This window comes from Podarcis raffonei, chromosome 3, assembly GCF_027172205.1.
Source record: "Podarcis raffonei isolate rPodRaf1 chromosome 3, rPodRaf1.pri, whole genome shotgun sequence".
NCBI classification, from domain to species: domain Eukaryota; kingdom Metazoa; phylum Chordata; class Lepidosauria; order Squamata; family Lacertidae; genus Podarcis; species Podarcis raffonei.
The window spans coordinates 87905567-87925967 of NC_070604.1; the positions used below are offsets into that span (position 1 = coordinate 87905567).

The following is a 20401-nucleotide window of genomic DNA, read 5'->3' on the forward strand; positions in this document are numbered from 1 at the left end:
AAGGTGTTGAAATTTTGGGAGGTTGGATAGTTATAATGGAACGGTCTCAGGGGTGGAGTGCCCATTTTTATTTATTTATTATTTGTTTAAAATAAAAATAAAATAAAATGTGTTTAAATAAAATAAAATAATCGCATTTTAAAAAGTGAGGCTGCAATCTGATACTCACTTATCTAGGCATAATTTTATCCATCTTAATGGGGCTGATTTCTAAGTAAGAACAGAAAAGGAATCCTGCTGGATCATACCAAAGGGCTGAGTAAGTGCAACATTCTGTTGAGTATCAAGGCCCCACCCCCACCCCCATTTGATGAATAAAACATGTGGACACCAGTATTTTAGGTTAATGGGCTAACAAAGGCCACAACTTTATTGGTTACAGAATGTGAGTGGCATTGGCTTAGGCACTGGACCCAAACCAACTATATCTGACTCCTGCCTGTCATGCAGCTAGTCTCACAAGGGTTAACCACCAGTAGGGGGAGCCCTGTGGATGTACATCAATTCGGAGCTCCCCTCAGGGTCACCGGAAAGGTTGTGCCATGGCCCTAGCCTCCACCCGGGCTTCGGACAGGAACTACGACCCCTAGACTCCTTTAATGGAATACCCTTAAAGGGGAGGGGCAGGTGATGGCCACAACCTCCCCTCCCATCAAACAAGCTTTTCCAATGCCTAACCACCAAACCTTACAAAGTTGTGACGATTTGCTATGTGGTAGGCGAAAACCAAGTGGCTGGTGCCAATCTGCCAAGTGGAAAAATTCCTGCCAGGCCCCTTCAGCAGGTGACCAACCGAAGTCCATAGCAAGGTCAAGGTGTCGAACGCAAGAAGAGAGGGTGGGAGGGCAGGAGATCCGCAGAAGCAGGAAGCTGAAGGGAGAATCCCAGCCGCCGCAGGGCTGCTTAAATGCAGCAAACCACACACCCCAACCAGCTGGATTGGCTGGCTGCGGGCATGTTGCGGGCTGGGACTCCCCAATGACATGGGGGGCTCGTGTTGCCCCCCCCCCCAGCACAGGAGAGTGGCTTTCTCACAGAGACCAACCAGATGCCTATGGAAAGCCCATAATCAGCACTCCTTCACTCCTGTTTTGCAACAGCTGGAATTCAATCACATACTGCCTCTCTACTGGAGTAAAGAGCCAGCCATCAAGACCATTATCCATATAAATATTCACTGTGTGAAGTATTTTGTGCATCCTCAGACTTACTGCATTCAGTGTCAGAGGATGATCCTTGGTTCTTGTACTATGAAAGAGGGAGAAAAATCTCTCTCCATCCACCTTCTCCATACGATGGATAACTTTGTACACTGAATAGCTCCCACAGTCTAGCTGGCCTTCTACCTTAATACCTGTTAGCAGTGCTTTTTTTCTATACATAAAAAAATGTTTAGAAGTCTCTCATTTTCCTACTCATATTGAAATACTGCCCCTCAATGAGGCCAAACTTAGATTCACAAAATGTTTAGGGGTATGCGTACCCCTGCTTCCCCTCAGAAAAAAGCACTGCCTGTTAGTATTATGTATTGAGCTTCTTTACTTAGGAACCTGGGCATAGCTATATCATCTATCTATCTATCTATCTATCTATCTATCTAATCTATCATCTATCTATATCTATATCTATATCTACCCATTTGTTTAGCTACCATACCTGCTCTTTACCTCACTGCTTTGTCATTCTGGCTGAGACATGGTCAGTGAAGAAATGCACTGTAAAAGATGGATAGGATTTTGGCTGTTCTGGTCTGTCACTATTAAATTCACTCAAGTGTGGTATTGAGGAATAGCTGTAATTCCCTATTAAACTGGTTACCTTAAATTTCTAACAGACTTATTTGGAAGCCCCATTGATTTTAACAGAGCTTAACTGCAGTTATTATAGTATCTGAAGCATGGGTATTTTTGGAAAATAACTTTTGCTGTACTTTTCAATGAGACTTGCTTCCAAAGCAAAGTCTATAGGCCTGGGATGTTAGTGTGACTTCAGATTAAAAAGAAGAGGTGGCATATTTGCTAAATCTGAGTCGAAACCTTTCTTTGCTGGTGTTGGGGGATGCCAGCAGAGCGGATGTGAACATGTTCTGTCCTCCCTCACTGGTATATATATATATTTGGGGGGTGGGTTTCAGCCAAGGGAAACAGAGCAACAGAGACAGGGTCAATGCACAGCTAAGTGCAGGTGACCTTGAAGGCTAAAGTCTGGAGCACACCAGAGCCGTAACTCAACTCTGAAGAGGGCACTGATTGTAAGGCAAAAGGAAAATTTGCTTAACTAACAAGAGAGGTGAAATGAACTCTGAATACAGGAACAGAATTATGAGGCATTCTGTGGCGAAAAAAGGGGCATACAAACATCATACTTAATACGTGTTGGTGTTCTATGATGAGAGAAGCCCTGGACTCTCTCCTGGAGGAATAAATCATCATCATCGTTTATTTATACCCCACCATTTTTTCTGACAGAAATCCACTGGCCTTTAGTGGTGGGTTGGGAACCTGCTCCGTGGTGCAACATGATCTGAAGTGGGTCACAATATTAGCACTACCACCATACAAATATATATTGTTTTTAAAAAGTAAGAAATGGGTCCCCAAATGCATGGTGTATTCTGGGTCTGAAAAAGTTGAACCCTACTAAAACAAAGAGCTCACCAGAACCCCTCAGTGATTGATAGAAGTTTTGGGAATCTTAGAGCTTGCTGAGCCTAAAGAAAACCCTTATTCTGAAGGGGAAAGCAGGGGGTTTCTTTTAATAAATGATGATGATGATTACAAGGTATCTCCTGATCAGCAAAACCAGTAGAAATTGCCCTGCTATAATTTTTATAACTACCACAAGATGGCAGTACTACTTTACTTACTCATTGGAACCTACAGTAGTTGTTTCATTTTAATGCAAATCCATATTTATTATTAAAACACAGAAACCCCAAACCCCAATATGAAGGAGATATAAATGATAACAAGTAGCTAGTGAAACCTTCCATCTGTGGAATACTCAAGTGTAGTTGTTGTTGTTAGTAAATTGCAGTTGGCTTGATGTTTAGCAGATTATTTAATTAAGGTGCTGTTGTTGTTGTTGTTTGGTACAGGGTGGCTGGGTGTTACTTCAGAACTGCCATCTGGGTCTGGAGTTCATGGAAGAACTTTTGGAAACAATGATTAGTGCTGATATCCCTGATGATAGCTTCCGAGTATGGATAACCACTGAACCACATGAGAAGTTTCCAATTACTTTGCTTCAGGTTAGCCCTAGTATGTTCAAGGGGATTTAGATGAACTGTTAATTCATGTGGCAAAACTGAAAGTAGGAAGGAGAAATATTGTTTGCATTGAAATTAAAACTGTGGTAAAGGTTAAAGGGATGCAGGTGGCGCTGTGGGTAAAACCTCAGTGCCTAGGACATGCCGATCGCATGGTCGGCGGTTCGAATCCCCGTGGCGGGGTGAGCTCCCGTCTTTCGGTCCCAGCTCCTGCCCACCTTGCAGTTTGAAAGCACCCCTAAGTGCAAGTAGATAAATAGGTACCGCTTTATAGTAGGAAGGTAAACAGCGTTTCCGTGTGCTGCGCTGGTGCCGGCTCGCCAGAGCAGCTTCGTCACGCTGGCCACGTGATCCGGAAGTGTCTCCGGACAGTGCTGGCCCCCGGGCTCTTGAGTGAGATGAGCGCACAACCCTAATGTCGGACACGACTGGCCTGTATGGGCAGGGGTACCTTTACCTTTACCTAAAGGTTAAAAACTTTTCAGTCATATGAGAGACTTTAGGTTATGGTTGACGCAAGAAGAGAATCTTTACCTATTCAAGAGTTTCCTCGCTTGTAGACAGGGCCCTAAAGCAGAGATTATTCTGCCATCAGCCTGCTGTTTTTTTTTTCCAGACTGGCATGCCATTGTCCAATTGTCACTATCTTTGGTGTTATCGTTTGTACTTATAAAGATTTTAAAATTATTTATATATGTATATCCTACCTATTGGATGTCAGTTATTTGGGTTATTTATAATGAATTTTACAAGGGGCTTTCAATCTTCTCCAATCCAAAATGTCAATCAAATCCTCCCCTGCATAGTTCCATAATGCTGCTACTGGCAGCTGCTGCTCCCTGACTCATAAATGAGACACCTCACTGCCCTCATTGTTGATCATTGGCTGCTGAAGGGTATTACATTTTTAGTAGAAATATATAATAATAATTAAAAAAAGTCCAGTAGCACCTTGGAGACCAACTAAGTTTGTTCTTAGTATAAGCTTTTGTGTGCATGCACACTTCTTACTGGACATTTTTATTTTTATATATTTTGACTGCGTCAGACCAACATGGCTACCTACCTGAATCTAGAAACATTTTTAGTAGCTTATAGCTCATTGTTATACTGGACTAGTAACAAGGATCTTAGGTTTTTTTTTGGGGGGGGTCTTGTAAATTCATACCTAATGGAATCAGATAAACAATGGAATAAGGAAGGAGGTGTGGATACAGGAAGCATGTGTGTTTCATCCAGTGGGAAGCTGTTCAGTCACATGTCTCTCATTTTTAAGACTACACACTAGAACCAAAGTTGTGTTTGACTTTTGTTTTTGTCTGAACTTTAGCTTTGAAAACGGTGTGATTTTTAGGCGTGCTGCTTTTGAGGTCAAATGAAATAAATCTTTTTTTCTTTTTATATATGCCAGACTTCTATAAAATTCACAAATGAACCACCACAAGGTATGCGAGCAGGTTTGAAAAGAACATTTTCTGGTATAAATCAGGACTTGCTTGATGTCAGCAACATGCCCATGTGGAAACCCCTTCTTTACACCGTGGCTTTCCTACACTCCACTGTTCAGGTATTACAAACATACTTTCTTTTCATTTATGCCTAACAGGACCTTTCCACTGGGATGCCTGAAAAATAACCTATTGCTATATGTGAGCTCAATATTTATAATGCACAATAAAGGCTTGATGCTGCACACCCATCCTTCTGCTTCAAATTTTTGGTCTCAGAGGGTAGCAATATCTATCTTTGGGTATTTGACAAACCACGGCAATACCTGAAGAATTATCCTTTGAGCACAAAAATTAGTTAAAGAATGATAATACAGCTTTCCTGTATCTCCTGTATTTCCTGTATTTTTTGAATGGAAATTGCCAATTAAGATGACTCAAAGTGACCATGCTGCGTCTAAATGGGATCGGTAACGGTCACTGTATTACATTCTGGGTTGTTAAGAGTACATTGTATTGTGAGATTCTTCCGATGATTTCCTGGTGTATCATGAGCTGCAGTAGGTGCATAATTCATATCAAGAAACATTTATCCATTTTCGATCAATATTCTGTCAATTCTAATATATTTGATCAGAAAATGGTATTGACCTGAAATGTCAGCGATAGAAGTTGTTAAATGAAAAGCAATAATAAGCGAAACAAACAACATTAATAAATACTGAAATCACACTCCTTGGTTTCTATTGTCTTATTTCAGGAAAGACGCAAATTTGGCCCTTTGGGCTGGAATATTCCTTATGAATTCAACTCAGCAGACTTCACAGCCAGTGTTCAGTTTATACAGAATCATTTGGACGAATGTGACATTAAAAAAGTGAGTGTCCCTATACTGTAATGTTGTTTCTACTTTGTATAAGCTGAGGATGATTATGGTCAGTTTATCTTAACCTCAAAAAAGAGACAAGCATTAGAGCCCCAGTTTTTTTAGTGACTCAGATTACCCACCCATTCACTCAGCCCCCAGTCTCTCAAATAAGTGCTTGTGTGGCCCAGAGAGATCCTGCAAACCATTTGCAACATAGCTTCTCTTGAAAGTATGAAGCCTTCCTTAGTAGAAATTTAAAGTGAAGATGAATGGTCTTGGTCGTATAGTGGATTATGAAGCAGCAAACAAATTAATTGTGCACTTATATTTTCCTCTGCCTCAGTTATGAACAGCATTCTAAGTTTGAAACATTGGGCTTCATCCACCTTCCTGTGGGTGATGGATTCCTGTGGGTGATGAACTGAACTGCCTTCAGCTGAGCCTTCTTTTAAGCCCTTTCCCACCTGCAATGACATTTACCTTAGCATGTATTGTAACTTGCCAACTATTACTGAGAACCAGGAGGCATGTGTGTAGCTCCCATATAGAAATTCATTCCTCCCTCTCTTCCCAGGGTCTCACACTCAGTGTAGTTTGCAGGCCAAGACCCCAGGCAGAGGAGAGGGATCGCTAGATGACTATATGGGAAGCACACTTGGGCCTCCTGTTGGAAGTAATGGTCCATGCAGTGTGATGTGCACATGTCATATACCTGCAGCAGCCAGGGAGAGAGGGAAATGTCAATTGCTTTGTGTGCATAGCTGCATCCATAAAGGAATGGATCGTACCCACAGTTATTATGGCTTATAAAAGAACAAGCGGCTGCAGTCTGTACTTTTGGGTAGCAGCGCATTCACTGTGGGACGCAATGCATTTGTAGTAAAAAGGTAAAGGGACCCCTGACAATTAGGTCCAGTCGTGGCCGACTCTGAGGTTGCTGTGCTCATCTTGCTTTAGTGGCCGAGGGAGCCGGCGTACAGCTTCCGGGTCATGTGGCCAGCATGACTAAGCCGATTCTTGCGAACCAGAGCAGTGCACGGAAACGCCATTTACCTTCCCGCCGGAGTGGTACCTACTTGCACTATGATGTGCTTTCGAACTGCTAGGTTGGCAGGAGCAGGGATCGAGCAACGGGAGCTTACTCCGTCGCGGGGATTCGAACCACCAACCTTCCGATCAGCAAGCCCAAGGGGCCCAGTGGTTTAGACCACAGCGCCACCCGCGTCCCTTTGTAGTACATGCAGTTAATAGTTTATAGCCATGTTGACAAATGAGGCTTTTGAATGGAATATGAGAAATGTGGCAAATCGCCTCTTCCCTATTGATTTTCAGTTATGTGGGATGATCAAGAGCTAAAAACAGATTTTTACAATCTTAGGTCAAAATCACAAGATGGTCTTTATTTTTATTTGTTTTCTGGAGAAACTTAGTTATGTTTGAGGTTTTCAGTTGTTATCCTTAGTCAAAAGTCAGAGTTACGGGCGCCTGCACATGATCCTTGAGCACTTTGTGCAATCCAAGTTTGTGAGTATGTACTAGAATTTCTGAAATGTGCTTGTTTTTGTCTCTAGGGAATATCCTGGAGCACAGTCCGATACATGATTGGAGAAGTACAGTATGGAGGCAGGGTCACCGATGATTATGATAAGCGTCTTCTTAATTGCTTTGCAAGGGTAAGGAAATGTGATGAAAAGTTCTTAACAATAAGCAAAAAAGGCTTCCAAATGAACAATGATTCACTTTCAATTGAAATAAGCTATAGAATGTTGTTAAAAATGCACCAGCAATGTAATAGGACCCTCATGGCATATAGTCAATCATCTGGAAAGAAAGGCCTTTCAAATTTATGATTTTGTATTTCTCATAAAATCAATGTATTAAAGCCATTGCTATGTTTTGTTTTTAAAGCAGTAGGCTTTCAGTTATTCATACAACAAGCTAATATCCTATGCATTTAATGAGTAGGTTTTGGGATGTTGGTTGGTGTACATCAGTAGGATTGTGCTGTCATGACCTCAGAGTCCAGCAGTGACCAGCAAAGGAGCCAGAGCAGATTCCTGGCTTTTTGGGTCTAATGCTGGTAACCAGAGGGCAATTGAACCTGAGGGTGGCAGGCAGGACCTCGTTGAAACTAGATGCCGCAGCATTAGAACCCATACAACTGGTGCAGGACCCTCTGGGCCTGAGGAACCATGTGTCTTTCACAGTACTTCACCAGTACAAGTGTGTATGGAGAACACCAGGTAGGAGGCCATGCAATGAAGGAGAGGTGCCTGATTTGATGCCAAAGGGGTGGCCCTTTAAGAGACACTAGTTCTCCAAAAGAAGATGGTGACAGAGGCTCAAAAAGTCTCAGTTTGCACCCAACCCTTGTAGGAGCAAATTGCTCACTTGGGACTCTCCATGGTACTGAAATGCCAGCTCACCAGTTTCCTGGTGGTGGGTGGGGTTTGCAGCCTGGTGTGGGGCCTGCCATCATCCCCGGGCCACACCACACCAGTGGTCGGCACGGCAACACTGTTTTTTCCCACTGAAGGGGCCAGTTCAAACCAGCCAATTGGCAGCAATCAAGGGGGCAGAGCCTCAGGAGCGGACCGCGCCTGCTAAGGCTTCACTCTAGTCCGCTCCTGTGGCTTAAAAGGGTCAGAAGCCGATGCTGGCTGTGCAGTCGGCCCTTGGAGTGTCACCCACCCAGCCCTCACTCTAATTGCTTCCTTCATTACAGGCTGAGCTTTCTGCTTCCAGGTTCATGGGCATTGCTATGGTCGGATGATGGTTGCTGTCTTTCAGAGCCGGGGAATAATTTCCCCTGCTCTGCAGGTTTTGCCTTCCCCGTAGCAATTGTCACAACTTTGGTGGTTTTAGGCCTTGGGCAGAATCCTTTCGTCCAACAATCAACAAAGGGGTGGCTTGGTGACTCACCCCTTCTGCGGCGGCAATATCAGGGCCCCCATTAAAGGGGTATTGAGGGGAGTCTCTGTCCACAAGTGCACTGAGAACTCCTCTCTGCAATGTGGAAAGGGGGCCAGCTGTGTAAACACACACTTTGCAGTGTTCCCATATTCCTGACTGACACTGCCATGCATCAGACCCCAACACGGGGCTGAGAGGGATACCTAAGCCAAGGTTTCCCACATCTGGAATTCAATAAAGTTGTGGCCAATTTTTTATCCCAAAATATATTGTCTGTGTTTCATTCTGTTTAATTGAGGGCTGGCTCCCGGGAGGTGGGGGACTGCGCCTGGGCACACAACAACCAACATTCTTCACTCTGTGAGCTTCTCTGGATCAGGACAGGAGCACTTTGCCAACATTTGATGGCTTCTGCTTTCTGTCCTTGTGTACCCCATTCTCAACAATCCAGCTCTTAATTCTTAACAAACTTAAATTTCAACTCCACCCCCCCCCCGTTTTTGTTCAGGTTTGGTTCAGTGAGAAGATGTTTGAGAATACATTCTGTTTTTACACTGGTTATAAAATACCAGTGTGCAAAACTCTGGATCAGTATCATGAATATATTTCAACTCTCCCATCAATGGACAGCCCAGAAGTATTTGGTCTTCATCCTAATGCAGACATTACGTAAGTGGGTTTTTAGCAAAGATGGAAATTCTTCAAGTTTTTCTTTAATCACTTTAAAAAAAAATATTCTAAGTAATGAAGTATACTGGAAATCTACAGTATTTACATATACCAGAATATTTAAGAGAGCCTTTCTGGACTCTTTCAAGATTAAGGGAACAATCCAGCATCATGCTGGTCTGTGAGAGGGAATTAAGGGAAAGTCCCATTTGCAAAAGTGGAAGTTGGTTGTGGAACATCATAACTGGATATTACCCCAACTTAACACTTTCCAGGTTAAACGTTACTTTTAACAATTTTCAAAATGTGATTATCCTATGAACAGAGAGCTTTCCCATATGCTCTAACACTTCTAGCAACACTTTTGTTCCCACTCAATTGTACTAAATAATTTAGTTGACATTTACACAAGATGAACTTGGATCAAACAGACTGCAAAAAATGATATTATTTCATTAGTTCTCATGAAGTTCTTTGAATTTAACGATGGAATTTCAATCTTACCTGATAACTGCATTTTGAATGTTATCTTTTATTTAGTCACTTTTCATCCTTAAATACCTGGCAGGTTGTTTGTTATTTTCTGCTTCAAATACTGCACATCTGCTACAGGATGTAATTAGTCATCATAATATTTTATTAGTTTTTAATGTTATTCCTATGATTTAGTCGTGAATTATGCTTTTGGCCAATACGCTCACACTTAGCATTTCTGTGATTGTTAAAATCTGGTCAAACATTTCAACAGTGTTATTAACAAGTTTTGAACACTCAGTTATTAAAAGTGATATTTACTTTGGGGTTTCAAAAGTTTTACTGTAGAGGACAGAGTCTAGTCCTTAAGTTACCTCAGAAAGGCAGAAGTGAATTCTCAGGGGGAGTGCCCATATCTGAAGATTCATGCCTAAAGAGCTATGGCTTTGACATTTTGTATTATATTACAACACGTATTATCGTTTTGACATTTCATTATTATTCAGGTGTAAGCATGCCTCATGTAATTATATCCATGTCTTTCAAAAGTAATGTGAGAAGCAGCCCTGAGGTGTAAAAGAGCTTGAATCATAGAATCAGAGTTAGAAGGGAGCACAAGGATCATCTAGTCCAAACCCATGCATTGCAGGAATCTTTAGCCCAATATAGGGCTTGAACCCACAACTCAGGGCTAAGTAAGAAGTATAAGTTGCCTGTGTAATAGCATGTCAAGCACTGCTCTCTTGAGCTCTGAATGTGGGGCTGCCATTATATCGCTCGAAATGCTAATGAAACTATCAATGCAGCAGATGTATTTGTTTGTATATTGCTTTATAGGCTGAGTTTATCACTCACCATTGGCATCTCATTTAAACTACCCATCAAACAATTTTGGGAGAAAATGCCCAAAGAAGCTGCAAAGTGGCATTTTAGGTTTTGAGTAGTTGGTGTGTTGCTGCTCTGGGAATTTCCTGAAAGATCCCTGCAAGATGCAGCTTGGCATTGTTTCTTTGCCTTTCTGAAATGTACATGAAATTCATTGGTTCGTTTCCTTGTAAATAAAACTGAGTCTTTTTAGCATTGTAGAGTAGAGTAGAGTATTGTGGATTGCCAGAGAACAGCTATTCCTAGTTGCACTCAGACATCACAACGACCCAAGCATGAGCCTTTGGAGTCACAATGCCTTCCCTTCCCTCTTCTTTTATGCTCAAATTGAGAAAGTTTAAGCAAGAAGAAAGAACAGGTTCTCTTACTGCAGATATTGAGGGAAAAGAAATCTGTTATCAAAAATAGTTGCAAAAGTAAAATACTCTTAGCAAAGAACTGCAAAGTGCAAATTTCATGGGTCCATTTCCTAGCAACGAAACTAATATTCTGCTGCATATTATTGAAAATTCCTCTTAGGTATCAAAGTAGCACAGCATCTGATGTCCTGAACACCATTACCAATATTCAGCCAAAGGAAAGCGGAGGTGGAGTAGGGGAAACTCGAGAAGCTATCGTGTATCGATTAGCTGAAGATATGCTTGAGAAGCTGCCTCCTGATTACATAGCACATGAGGTGACTGTTTTTAAATTCTACAAGAGAATTGCAGACATGGGAATACTAACTTTTTTTGAGGCAGGGCTCTTGAGACTGATGCAGCTTCCGGGTGGTCTAGAAATCGGCATCTGTGGCTGTGAACAATACCAAACACACATGCCCGCAGTGGATGCACTAAGTTGCAAACAACAAGCATAAGGTCATGATGGAAAGGCAGAGCTTTGCCAAACCAGAACTGGAACAAATGACTTTTAAGAGGAATGGGTAGTTTGTGAGTTGATATAAGCCATACCTAGGACAAACTGCTAAGTGTGGAACTTCTTAAAGTATAACCTTTAAATCCAGGAAAAACATCTACCTTTTCTAGACAGAAAGAAAAAAGATAGATGTTTTCCTGGATTTTCTATCATGAAAAGGTTATACTTTAAGAAGACATAACGGGCCAGTTTAGACATAATGATCTTGTCGTGATAATGCTGGGCTTAGTAAGCTGAGAACAGTGTCCACATACTACTACTCCTTCACGAGCTCTTCTAGTCCTAGTTTAAACAAACTATGGTTTCCCATTACATACCAGCTGGCAGACTGGTTTAATTTCACCTTATTAATCAGGTTATTAAATCTAGATCTGTTTATGTTTCATCAGACCCAGTGCCCTGATAACATCCCAAAATATACATTTAAGCTAAAAAGACACCAAACAGTTGCCTACAGTTCATCAGACAAATAAATGGATACCTGATGAAGGATTTGGAGTTAAACAAGGTGTTCTCCAGGGATAGGTGTTCTCCATCCTAATTAGCTGCCTGGGAATGTGGGCTTTTCCTTGGAGTCCTACTCTCAGAGGAGGACAGGGCTGAGCATCATTGACTCCTGCAATGTATTAAGCCTATGAGTTGATTGGACCTGGTATAAACAACAGGACCTGGCCTTTTCCTCTTTTTCTTGGTCAATATAGAAGCATTTGTGAGTTCTTGACACTTCAAGTGCCAGCTGAAGTGATCACTCTGGCAGCTACATCCTGAATCGGAGCGCGCGCGCACACCCACACACCCACACACACCTATCTAGTTTAGGGGATAGACACTCATAACCTCAGCTTTGAAGTTCTGAAACATTTCCATTAGATTAGAACTTAAGATTTAAGTTAAAATAAATTGCTTTGAGTATTGCTTGTGACTTGAGTGTGAGTAGGTACTATGATAGACTCCTGAATCTTGCAGCATCTTAGGCGGAACAGTAGTTCCAAGAACCTACTCTTTTAACAGGCAGCAGCTGCTGGCTGATTCCCAAAGATTTCAGTCAAAGCAACTAATGAATTTTGTGCTTCAGCTATGATCCTGAAAGACCTCTTCTGTTAAAAAGTAAGATATATAGAGCTGTGATAATATTCTTACAGCTGTGCTGAGCTTTTACACATTAGATTAGAAAGGGAACCTGTCCTGCTCTCCGTTGCTTTATTCCCCAGTTTGTAGTTTGGGTGCCATTTTTCTTTTAAAAGGGGGCATCTTCCTAAGATGTGTCTAGCCATTAAGGGAACAGTATGATGATGATGTTATGTCATCACATGGCCTGCCAGATTTGGCTGCATGATGATATCATGAAGCCAAATTAGTGAGGACAATGCTTTTACTCTGAACAAACCTTTTCTTCTGTTTTGCACCCCCCCCCCAGTTCAGCACCTAAAACTGGGGTAAGAGGTTTGTTTGTAAAATACACATACCTGTTTCAGCTTACGCCTAGGTATTCTGTTATAGGGAATCCTCTAAGGTTACATAAAGGGAACATAAAGGTCCCTTTATGATGCTAGAAGAGGAATCTGGCTGGATGTGTATCTAATGGCTGTACCTTAAGGAAAAATTATTAGCTAATCAATTTCCAATGAGAATTGCTCCCTTGATTCTATATATATCACATCAAAGGTCACGTGTATCCCCAGATTATAGTAACTTCAAACAACTGTACATATTGGTGAATAATTTTCTCTTTTTATAGTCAAGATGCTGCAAACATTGGCCCATCTGTGCCACTTATTGAAAAATCCAATGGGTTCTTCAAGGGCAATGCAAAAAACAAGTTGCAAGATTAATCCAGAAGAAATACGAAAGAGTAATGATGATATTAAAGTTGTAATTTCTCCTTCCTTAAAAAACCCATAAAGGATTTGTTTCTTAAGTATATGGGATACCACAACTTCAGAGGCATAGTAATTATTTCTCAGAATTTAATGGGTATACTCATTGTCCGCAATGAATAGCCTACGAATCTTACATAAAATGTAAGAATGCAATAATTGTATTCTCTCCACTAACTAGATAGTCATTCCCTTTATATATCAGAGCTCAGATGATCATAAAGTCTACTGATTTAGGGTGCAATCCCTGAAGCACTGCTCCCTGGGCAGTCTCCATTGAAGTAAATGGTGACTATATAGAAGTGTTTTCTGAACTTGACTCATCATGGGGTAATGGTGGGGGGCGGAAGAGGAGGTTTTGTCTCTTATAAATGCTGGAGAGTTCAAAGCTAATGTGACAAAACATTGCTCTTTTTAAAAATGTTGGGGTAGAGCAATCGTAAGTGGGGGAGGGTGCCATGTGGCAGATCTGCTGCCGCATCACATGCCCTGTTGGCTCACCAGACAGGGCACAGGTTGTGCCAGGGGTGTGTGCCTCTTGTATTTTTCCCACAGTGTCAGTCCCTAGGTGGATCTAAGGGGCTTTGACCCAATGGACCCAAAGCTGCTGGTGCCTCAACCCACTTGGCTCTACACTACATGAATGTTGCTTTTGTGTGTGTTGGTGTCTGAGTTGGTATTTTCCTATGGTTACTTTACATCTTTGTACTGGACCACTCCTCTTCCTGTACACTTTGTCTCTGTCCCTTATTCACTATCTACTCTCTTAGTTTTTCTCACCCCGCCCTTCCTTAATTTTCATCTTCCAAGAACTCCTTCTGCAACTAATCTGTTTTTGTCACAGCATTTTATAAATTTTATTTTTATGGCTGTTTTCCCCCAGTTTTTAAAAGTTCTGTAATCTGCTTTGAGCCTTCAGGATGAAGCATTAATTTTTAAAAGATAACTTTTTGCTAGCAGAGCAGTATCTACGCTTCAATTTCAAATTGGTTCTAAGTGACACTGACTTCATAATTTTTTAACAAGCATGGGCATGGGATAGATAAGTGATCTGTGTAAGTGATTAGTCAGCGGGGGTCAGCAAACTTTTTCAGCAGGAGGCCGGTCCACTGTCCCTCAGACCTTGTGGGAGGCCGGACTATATTTTGAAGGGGGGGAAATGAACGAATTCCTATGCCCCACAAATAACCCAGAGATGCATTTTAAATAAAAGGACACATTCTACTCATGTAAAAACACGCTGATTCCTGGACCGTCCACAGGCTGGATTTAGAAGGCGATTGGGCCTGATCCGGCCCCTGGGCCTTTGTTTGCCTCCCCATGGATTCGTGTAATGCACTGTGGCGATCACACTGGGTCCCCGGATGTTTCACCATCTATTGATCCCTGTGCCACCACTTTATTTCTCGCTGCCACCACCCAGACCCTACCTGGTACAATACTGAATCCAGTCAGTGTTAAATTGGAACATAAACTTCTGTTTATTTATTGCAGTTTAACAAGCGTGTGGTTTCATAAACAGTATCAGTCAATTACAATCATGGGGTGCCTATCCAGACCTATAATTTCTGCTACCTGCTCTCACTCACTAAACCACCTCTCAGATATTTACTTGTCTTCCTAGCCCCTAACTGTTCCTGACTCAGCTTATTTCACTGCACTAACTCAACCTACCCACAGACTCTATCCAAATTCACTCCCACGCCAACCAACCACCCAACTCCCAATGAACTCCCCCTTTCGCTCCTCCCAGAGCTGGTTTTATAGTCCCTCTGACTCCACCCCCTGGGTTCTGATTGGGTAACCTGTTTAACTATTTCACCTCCAGCACTCTCATATGTTAACGTCACATGCACCTGCTTTTTTTGCACTTTCAGTGTGCCATCCAAAGAGGAAACTTTGTGAGCTTAAGCCACGTTTGAGTCTTATGCATCTCTCTGTAATGTACACAGCGAGAGGTCACAGCTCAGTGGTAGGGCACATGCTCTGCATGCAGAAGCTCCCAAGTCCAATCCCTGGCATTTTGGTAAAAGAAACTGCCAGTAGCAGTCTAGGAGGACCTCTGTCTCAGCCCTTGGAGAGCCAAATCAAGGCAGTGCATACTGGGCGAGGTGAACCACAGGTACCACTCAGTAAAATGCATCTGCATCTGCATACTTTCCATGTGGACGTTAATCTGCAAGTAACATACACAATCTGCTTCTCAATAATTCTTTTTTAAAATTTAATTTTTAAATATTTTATTGAGGGGGGGAAATACATGAACAAAGAAATACAGATGCCACAAATACACATAGAAACACATATGCTACCTATACAAACTAAAACAAGATACCTTACCCACCCCCGTGACCTCCCTCCACCACGGCTCAGCTTCCTTAATTTTTAATTTTATTATTTCATTGCATTTCTAAAAAATTTCATCTTCATCTCTTACAACCATTTCTGATTTAATTTTCACCTTTACTTTACATACTTACATAATTAAGCTATACTTGCTAACCCTATATTTATATTCACACTTCCACTTTACACGTTCAATCTATGCATATTAACACATTCTTTTAAGAGCAGCATTTTTCCATGTATTCTTTGAAGCATTTCCATTCTGATTTTAAATTTTGATTTGTTTGAGATCTTATAATTGCTGTTAATTTTGCCAACTCGATGAATTCACTTAGTTTATAAAGACATTCTTCTTTAGAGGGTACCGTCGTGTCTTTCCATTTGCTGGCTAGAACTATTTTGGCAGCAACTGTGGCATATATAAAAAAATCTCTTCTTCTTATTCTGTGGGATATCACTCCCTATTATGCCCAATAGATATGTCTCAGGGGTTTTTTCTATGGAGATCCTGCTTCTTCTCAATAATTGTTGAAATGCCCAGCTGGTGATGGTGGACCAGAAGCTGGACCTAGTCATCAAAGTACTAACAAAACAGAAGCCATCGGTGCGGCTGTTGTCAGCTCACACCACTTGTCGTGGATGCCGTACTGTAACAGGAGACTGGTCTCTCATTCGTATGAGAGCTGTGGGGAATGCAAAACCTGTGTTGGTCTCAGATGGGAGTGAGATGATTTGTGAAGAATAAGATGCCTTGGTACCTGTTATGTTGGCCACTCGCCTAGCCCCAGCCCCACAAATCATAAACAGAAACGGTGCAAAATAGAATTATTTTCCTACTGTTACTCTAAATGCTTTATTGACTGGATTACTTTCTCTGAACTTCCTATTTAGGTGAAAGCCCGCTTAATAAAAATGGGACATCTTAATTCTATGAATATTTTTCTTCGTCAAGAAATTGACCGAATGCAGAAGGTTATCAAAATAGTTCGAACCAGTCTAAGTGACCTTAAGCTCGCCATAGAAGGGACTATTATTATGAGTGAGGTAACCTAGTCCATCATTATGTAAGACTACTCATTTTAAAACTAATGCATCTCATATCAGTGCCACTAATTTTTTGTTTTTAATTTCTTCAGAATTTAAGAGATGCGCTTGATAACATGTACGATGCTCGGATTCCTAAACTTTGGAAACGTGTATCTTGGGATTCTTCCACACTTGGCTTCTGGTTTACTGAACTTCTAGAGAGAAACAATCAGTTTCGCATCTGGATATTTGAAGGGAGGCCTCCTGTATTTTGGATGACTGGATTCTTTAATCCTCAGGGTAAGAATTAGAAGGGTAAAATTAACTGTACATTAACCTTCATTTAGCTACAGTTTAATTTACTCTGTTGTAGTGAGATTCTCAGAGGGTGGGGGAAGGGATCAAATACATTCAGAGGCTTTTTTCAGTTCTACAAAGAAAATTTACATTTCTAATATGTATGTAAGGTATAATAACTGCTCATAGCTTCTGTCAAATTGATGCAAAAGTAGCATTTCCGATTATTATATTATCCAAAAGACTGTGGTGTCCCATAGGACATAGATGCAAGTTCTTCCAAAATTGCAAATTGTAAACATTTCCCCTGTATGACCTCCACTGTAGTATTTAATTTTCTGGAACCAAAATAGAATTTATTGTACATTCTAGCAAGTAATGTAGTCTCTCAGATGGATGAAAATCAACATGCATACATTCTTGTCAAGCATTTCTCCATTTTTGGCATATACCCTGTTAGCAAGACAGCATTTTATCATGGGCTTGCATGGTTGGTTGCATGCCAGTTTATTTTCCCATACTATTTTGGCAACCAGTTTCTATTTACCAAGGGACATTTAGGCTACAATTCTATAGCCACTTACCAGGAAGGAAGTTAATGGGACTTATCTTTTTAACAGACATTTATAGGATTGAACTGTTAGACGTTTTCAGAAAAGTAAGGGGGAAAGAAATAAGTAAAGGTGTAAGACTGGGAAGAATGAACAGTAAAATAAAACAATTTGCCATTTTCTGTGGTTTAATGACTATCTTGTACTGAGGTAGACTGGTGAATGCCACTGTGTAATTTCTAAACAAAACTGATTAGCTTCAAAGAACAGATAAAACCTTCAGAGAATATTTGTTTGGCAACAAATGATTTAAATTTTGAAAGCATTTTGGTTCTTTAGATATAAAATGCAGCAGTGCTTCTTGGCCTCTACAGCCCATAATACTTTCAGTCACAGTGAGGCCAATACGTGGCTTCTTTTGATTACAGTTTCAGGTTTTTCAAATCCTTAATATTTGCTTTAGCCACTAGATGTTGTTACTATTAATTCACTAATAAATAACAGTAGTTGTAGCCTATAGTTCCACTGTTCTTGCTTTTCTCATTTCTTCTTATTTATTCCATATCTTTTGTTGGTAATTTGCTGCTGAGAGTTTTAGTGTGCTTTTTTACACCACGAATGCTTTTACCATAAAGCACTGCAGCCTGAAGACAGATAACAGAAAATGTTGTATTTAACTTGCCTTGTTTTTTCATCCACTTTGAAGGTTTCCTAACAGCTATGAGGCAGGAAGTGACTCGAGCACATAAAGGATGGGCTTTGGATACAGTAACTATCCACAATGAAGTGCTGAAACAAGCTAGAGAAGAAATTACAACAGCCCCTCCTGTATGTGTGATGTATTTATATTTTGGCATTAATTTCAGAACTTACTCATAGGAGTTGCATCCAATGAAATAATTCAGCTTGCTCAAGGACTTCCACTTGTGCACTGGAACTTCCCTCCCTCTCCTCTTCAACAGTCTGCTCTGAAGGGTTTGGGGAAACCCAGAAGCACTGTGCAAGTGGAAGTCCCTGCACAAACAGGATGACAAAAAGGATTGCTAATCTCTCTCTCTCTCTCTCTCTCTCTCTCTCTCTCTCTCTCTCTCTCTCTCCCTCTCTCTCTCTCCCTCTCTCTTCTGGCTTGATAAGAGCCTAGAAGCAGCCCTTTCCACAGCAAGCATGGAAACCTAGACTTCTAGCCTCTTAAGAGGCTAGGTTTTTAAAATGCCATCTGCTAAATAGACAGACATAAGAACAGAGTAGTTTATCCTCCCTCCACCAACCAGCCTGCTGCATTTCTGCAATGGTTATGGAGAAATAGACTTTTCTTCTTCCTTGACTAGCATTGAAACCAAATGGGTTTGGTGAAGTAGGGGGTTAGATTATTCTGTACCCACTTGCATGGAATTTCATGAACTCACAGTGGAATTCCTGGTCACCTATTCTTATGAAATACACAACTGTGTTATATGGTAATGAAGTGGTAAAACTATTCATTGTGATCCTTATATTTTACTACACTATTGCTTGTGCCTATAAAAAAAGCAAGGGTAGCCATCATGTTTTGAACTACAACTCCCAGACCATTGGTTACATTGGCTGAAATGGACGGAAGTTTTACTCCAAAGCACCTGGAGGGCACCATGTTGGCCAACCTGATATAACTCTTTGATATTGATCATATTATAGAATCCTGACACACCTGATAGGCTAAAAGGTGAAGAAACATTGCCCCGAGTGCATTTTCTTTTCTGGGTGTATTCTCCCATAATTGTTATATTAATTATCACACTCAAGTGTTTTGTTTATTTATTTTCTTTAAAAATTATATATTGTCTTCCCCTCACCATGGAATCCAAGGCAGCGTACAGGTGGTTTGGGCACTAGCCAGACCCAGAGCTGTTTGGCATCAACAAGGTGGTGGCCTCATGTTGCCTTCAGACCATGAAGGCACAGTAGCTATATTTACGGTAATCTGTTATTTATAGTTGGAAAAAATTCCCTCCCCCACCCCAGATAAGACTTGCAGAAGACCATAGAGGGTTTAAAAAGAAAAAGAAAAAAGTGAGGAGCTGTTTGCCCTTCCACATAGCAGTCCAGGGCTCCTGCTGTAAGACCTACCTGCTGTTGTGCCTCAAAACAGTTAGTTATTTTGTCTTTTTGGTGAGCTCAATATCTTAACATTTTTCATTCCCATTTAGTGCAATTTCAGGAACTTTGTGGATCAATTTTTTATTATGATTTCAAACTTTGCTAATTATGCCACATCTTATATTGAATAGGTTAAGTCAAACAGTCACGTTGTAATTTTAAAAGCAGACACTTTTCTATGCATAATAAACATCAAATTCTTTTCACACAGGAAGGGGTATATATTTATGGATTGTACTTGGATGGAGCTGGATGGGATAGACGTAATAATAAACTGACTGAATCAACAGCGAAGATTCTTTTCACTGTGCTTCCTGTTGTGCATATATTTGCGATTAATACAACTGGCCCAAGAGACCCTAAACTCTATGTTTGCCCCATCTACAAGAAGCCAAGGAGAACCGATTTGACCTATATTACTGCAATCTACCTAAGGACAACTGTCTCTCCAGATCACTGGATACTGAGAGGAGTAGCCCTCCTGTGTGACGTCAAATAAAGCCTGATCCTTTGATTTTGACAAATACACCAAAATAAGATATATCAATCATTTAAACTTTATTATTAAAGGGGCACACAAATTGACTTTTTTTCATTATTAACTATTCTCTTCCCCCAGAAAGTCTCATTTGCTTTATAATTTCCAACAATTCTACCGTGTACAGTTATGCTTTGGTATTCTGACTTTTGTCAACTATATTAAATTTTTCTCTTGCCAAACAGAAAAA

At 40.9% G+C, this 20401-nt stretch overlaps 1 protein-coding gene across 1 annotated transcript in view; it reads left to right on the forward strand.

Annotated features, from left to right (window-relative positions):
• Window positions 1-20401, forward strand: part of DNAH8 (dynein axonemal heavy chain 8) — a 137533-nt gene extending 117132 nt beyond the window's left edge. Inside the window, exons 84-93 of the mRNA XM_053382927.1 lie at window positions 3098-3250; window positions 4680-4835; window positions 5477-5593; window positions 7156-7257; window positions 9006-9166; window positions 11045-11201; window positions 16555-16707; window positions 16800-16989; window positions 18244-18365; window positions 19885-20401. Coding sequence (XP_053238902.1) covers window positions 3098-3250; window positions 4680-4835; window positions 5477-5593; window positions 7156-7257; window positions 9006-9166; window positions 11045-11201; window positions 16555-16707; window positions 16800-16989; window positions 18244-18365; window positions 19885-20172 — 1599 coding nt within the window. The 3' untranslated portion in view covers window positions 20173-20401. The remainder of the gene's footprint in view (window positions 1-3097; window positions 3251-4679; window positions 4836-5476; window positions 5594-7155; window positions 7258-9005; window positions 9167-11044; window positions 11202-16554; window positions 16708-16799; window positions 16990-18243; window positions 18366-19884) is intronic.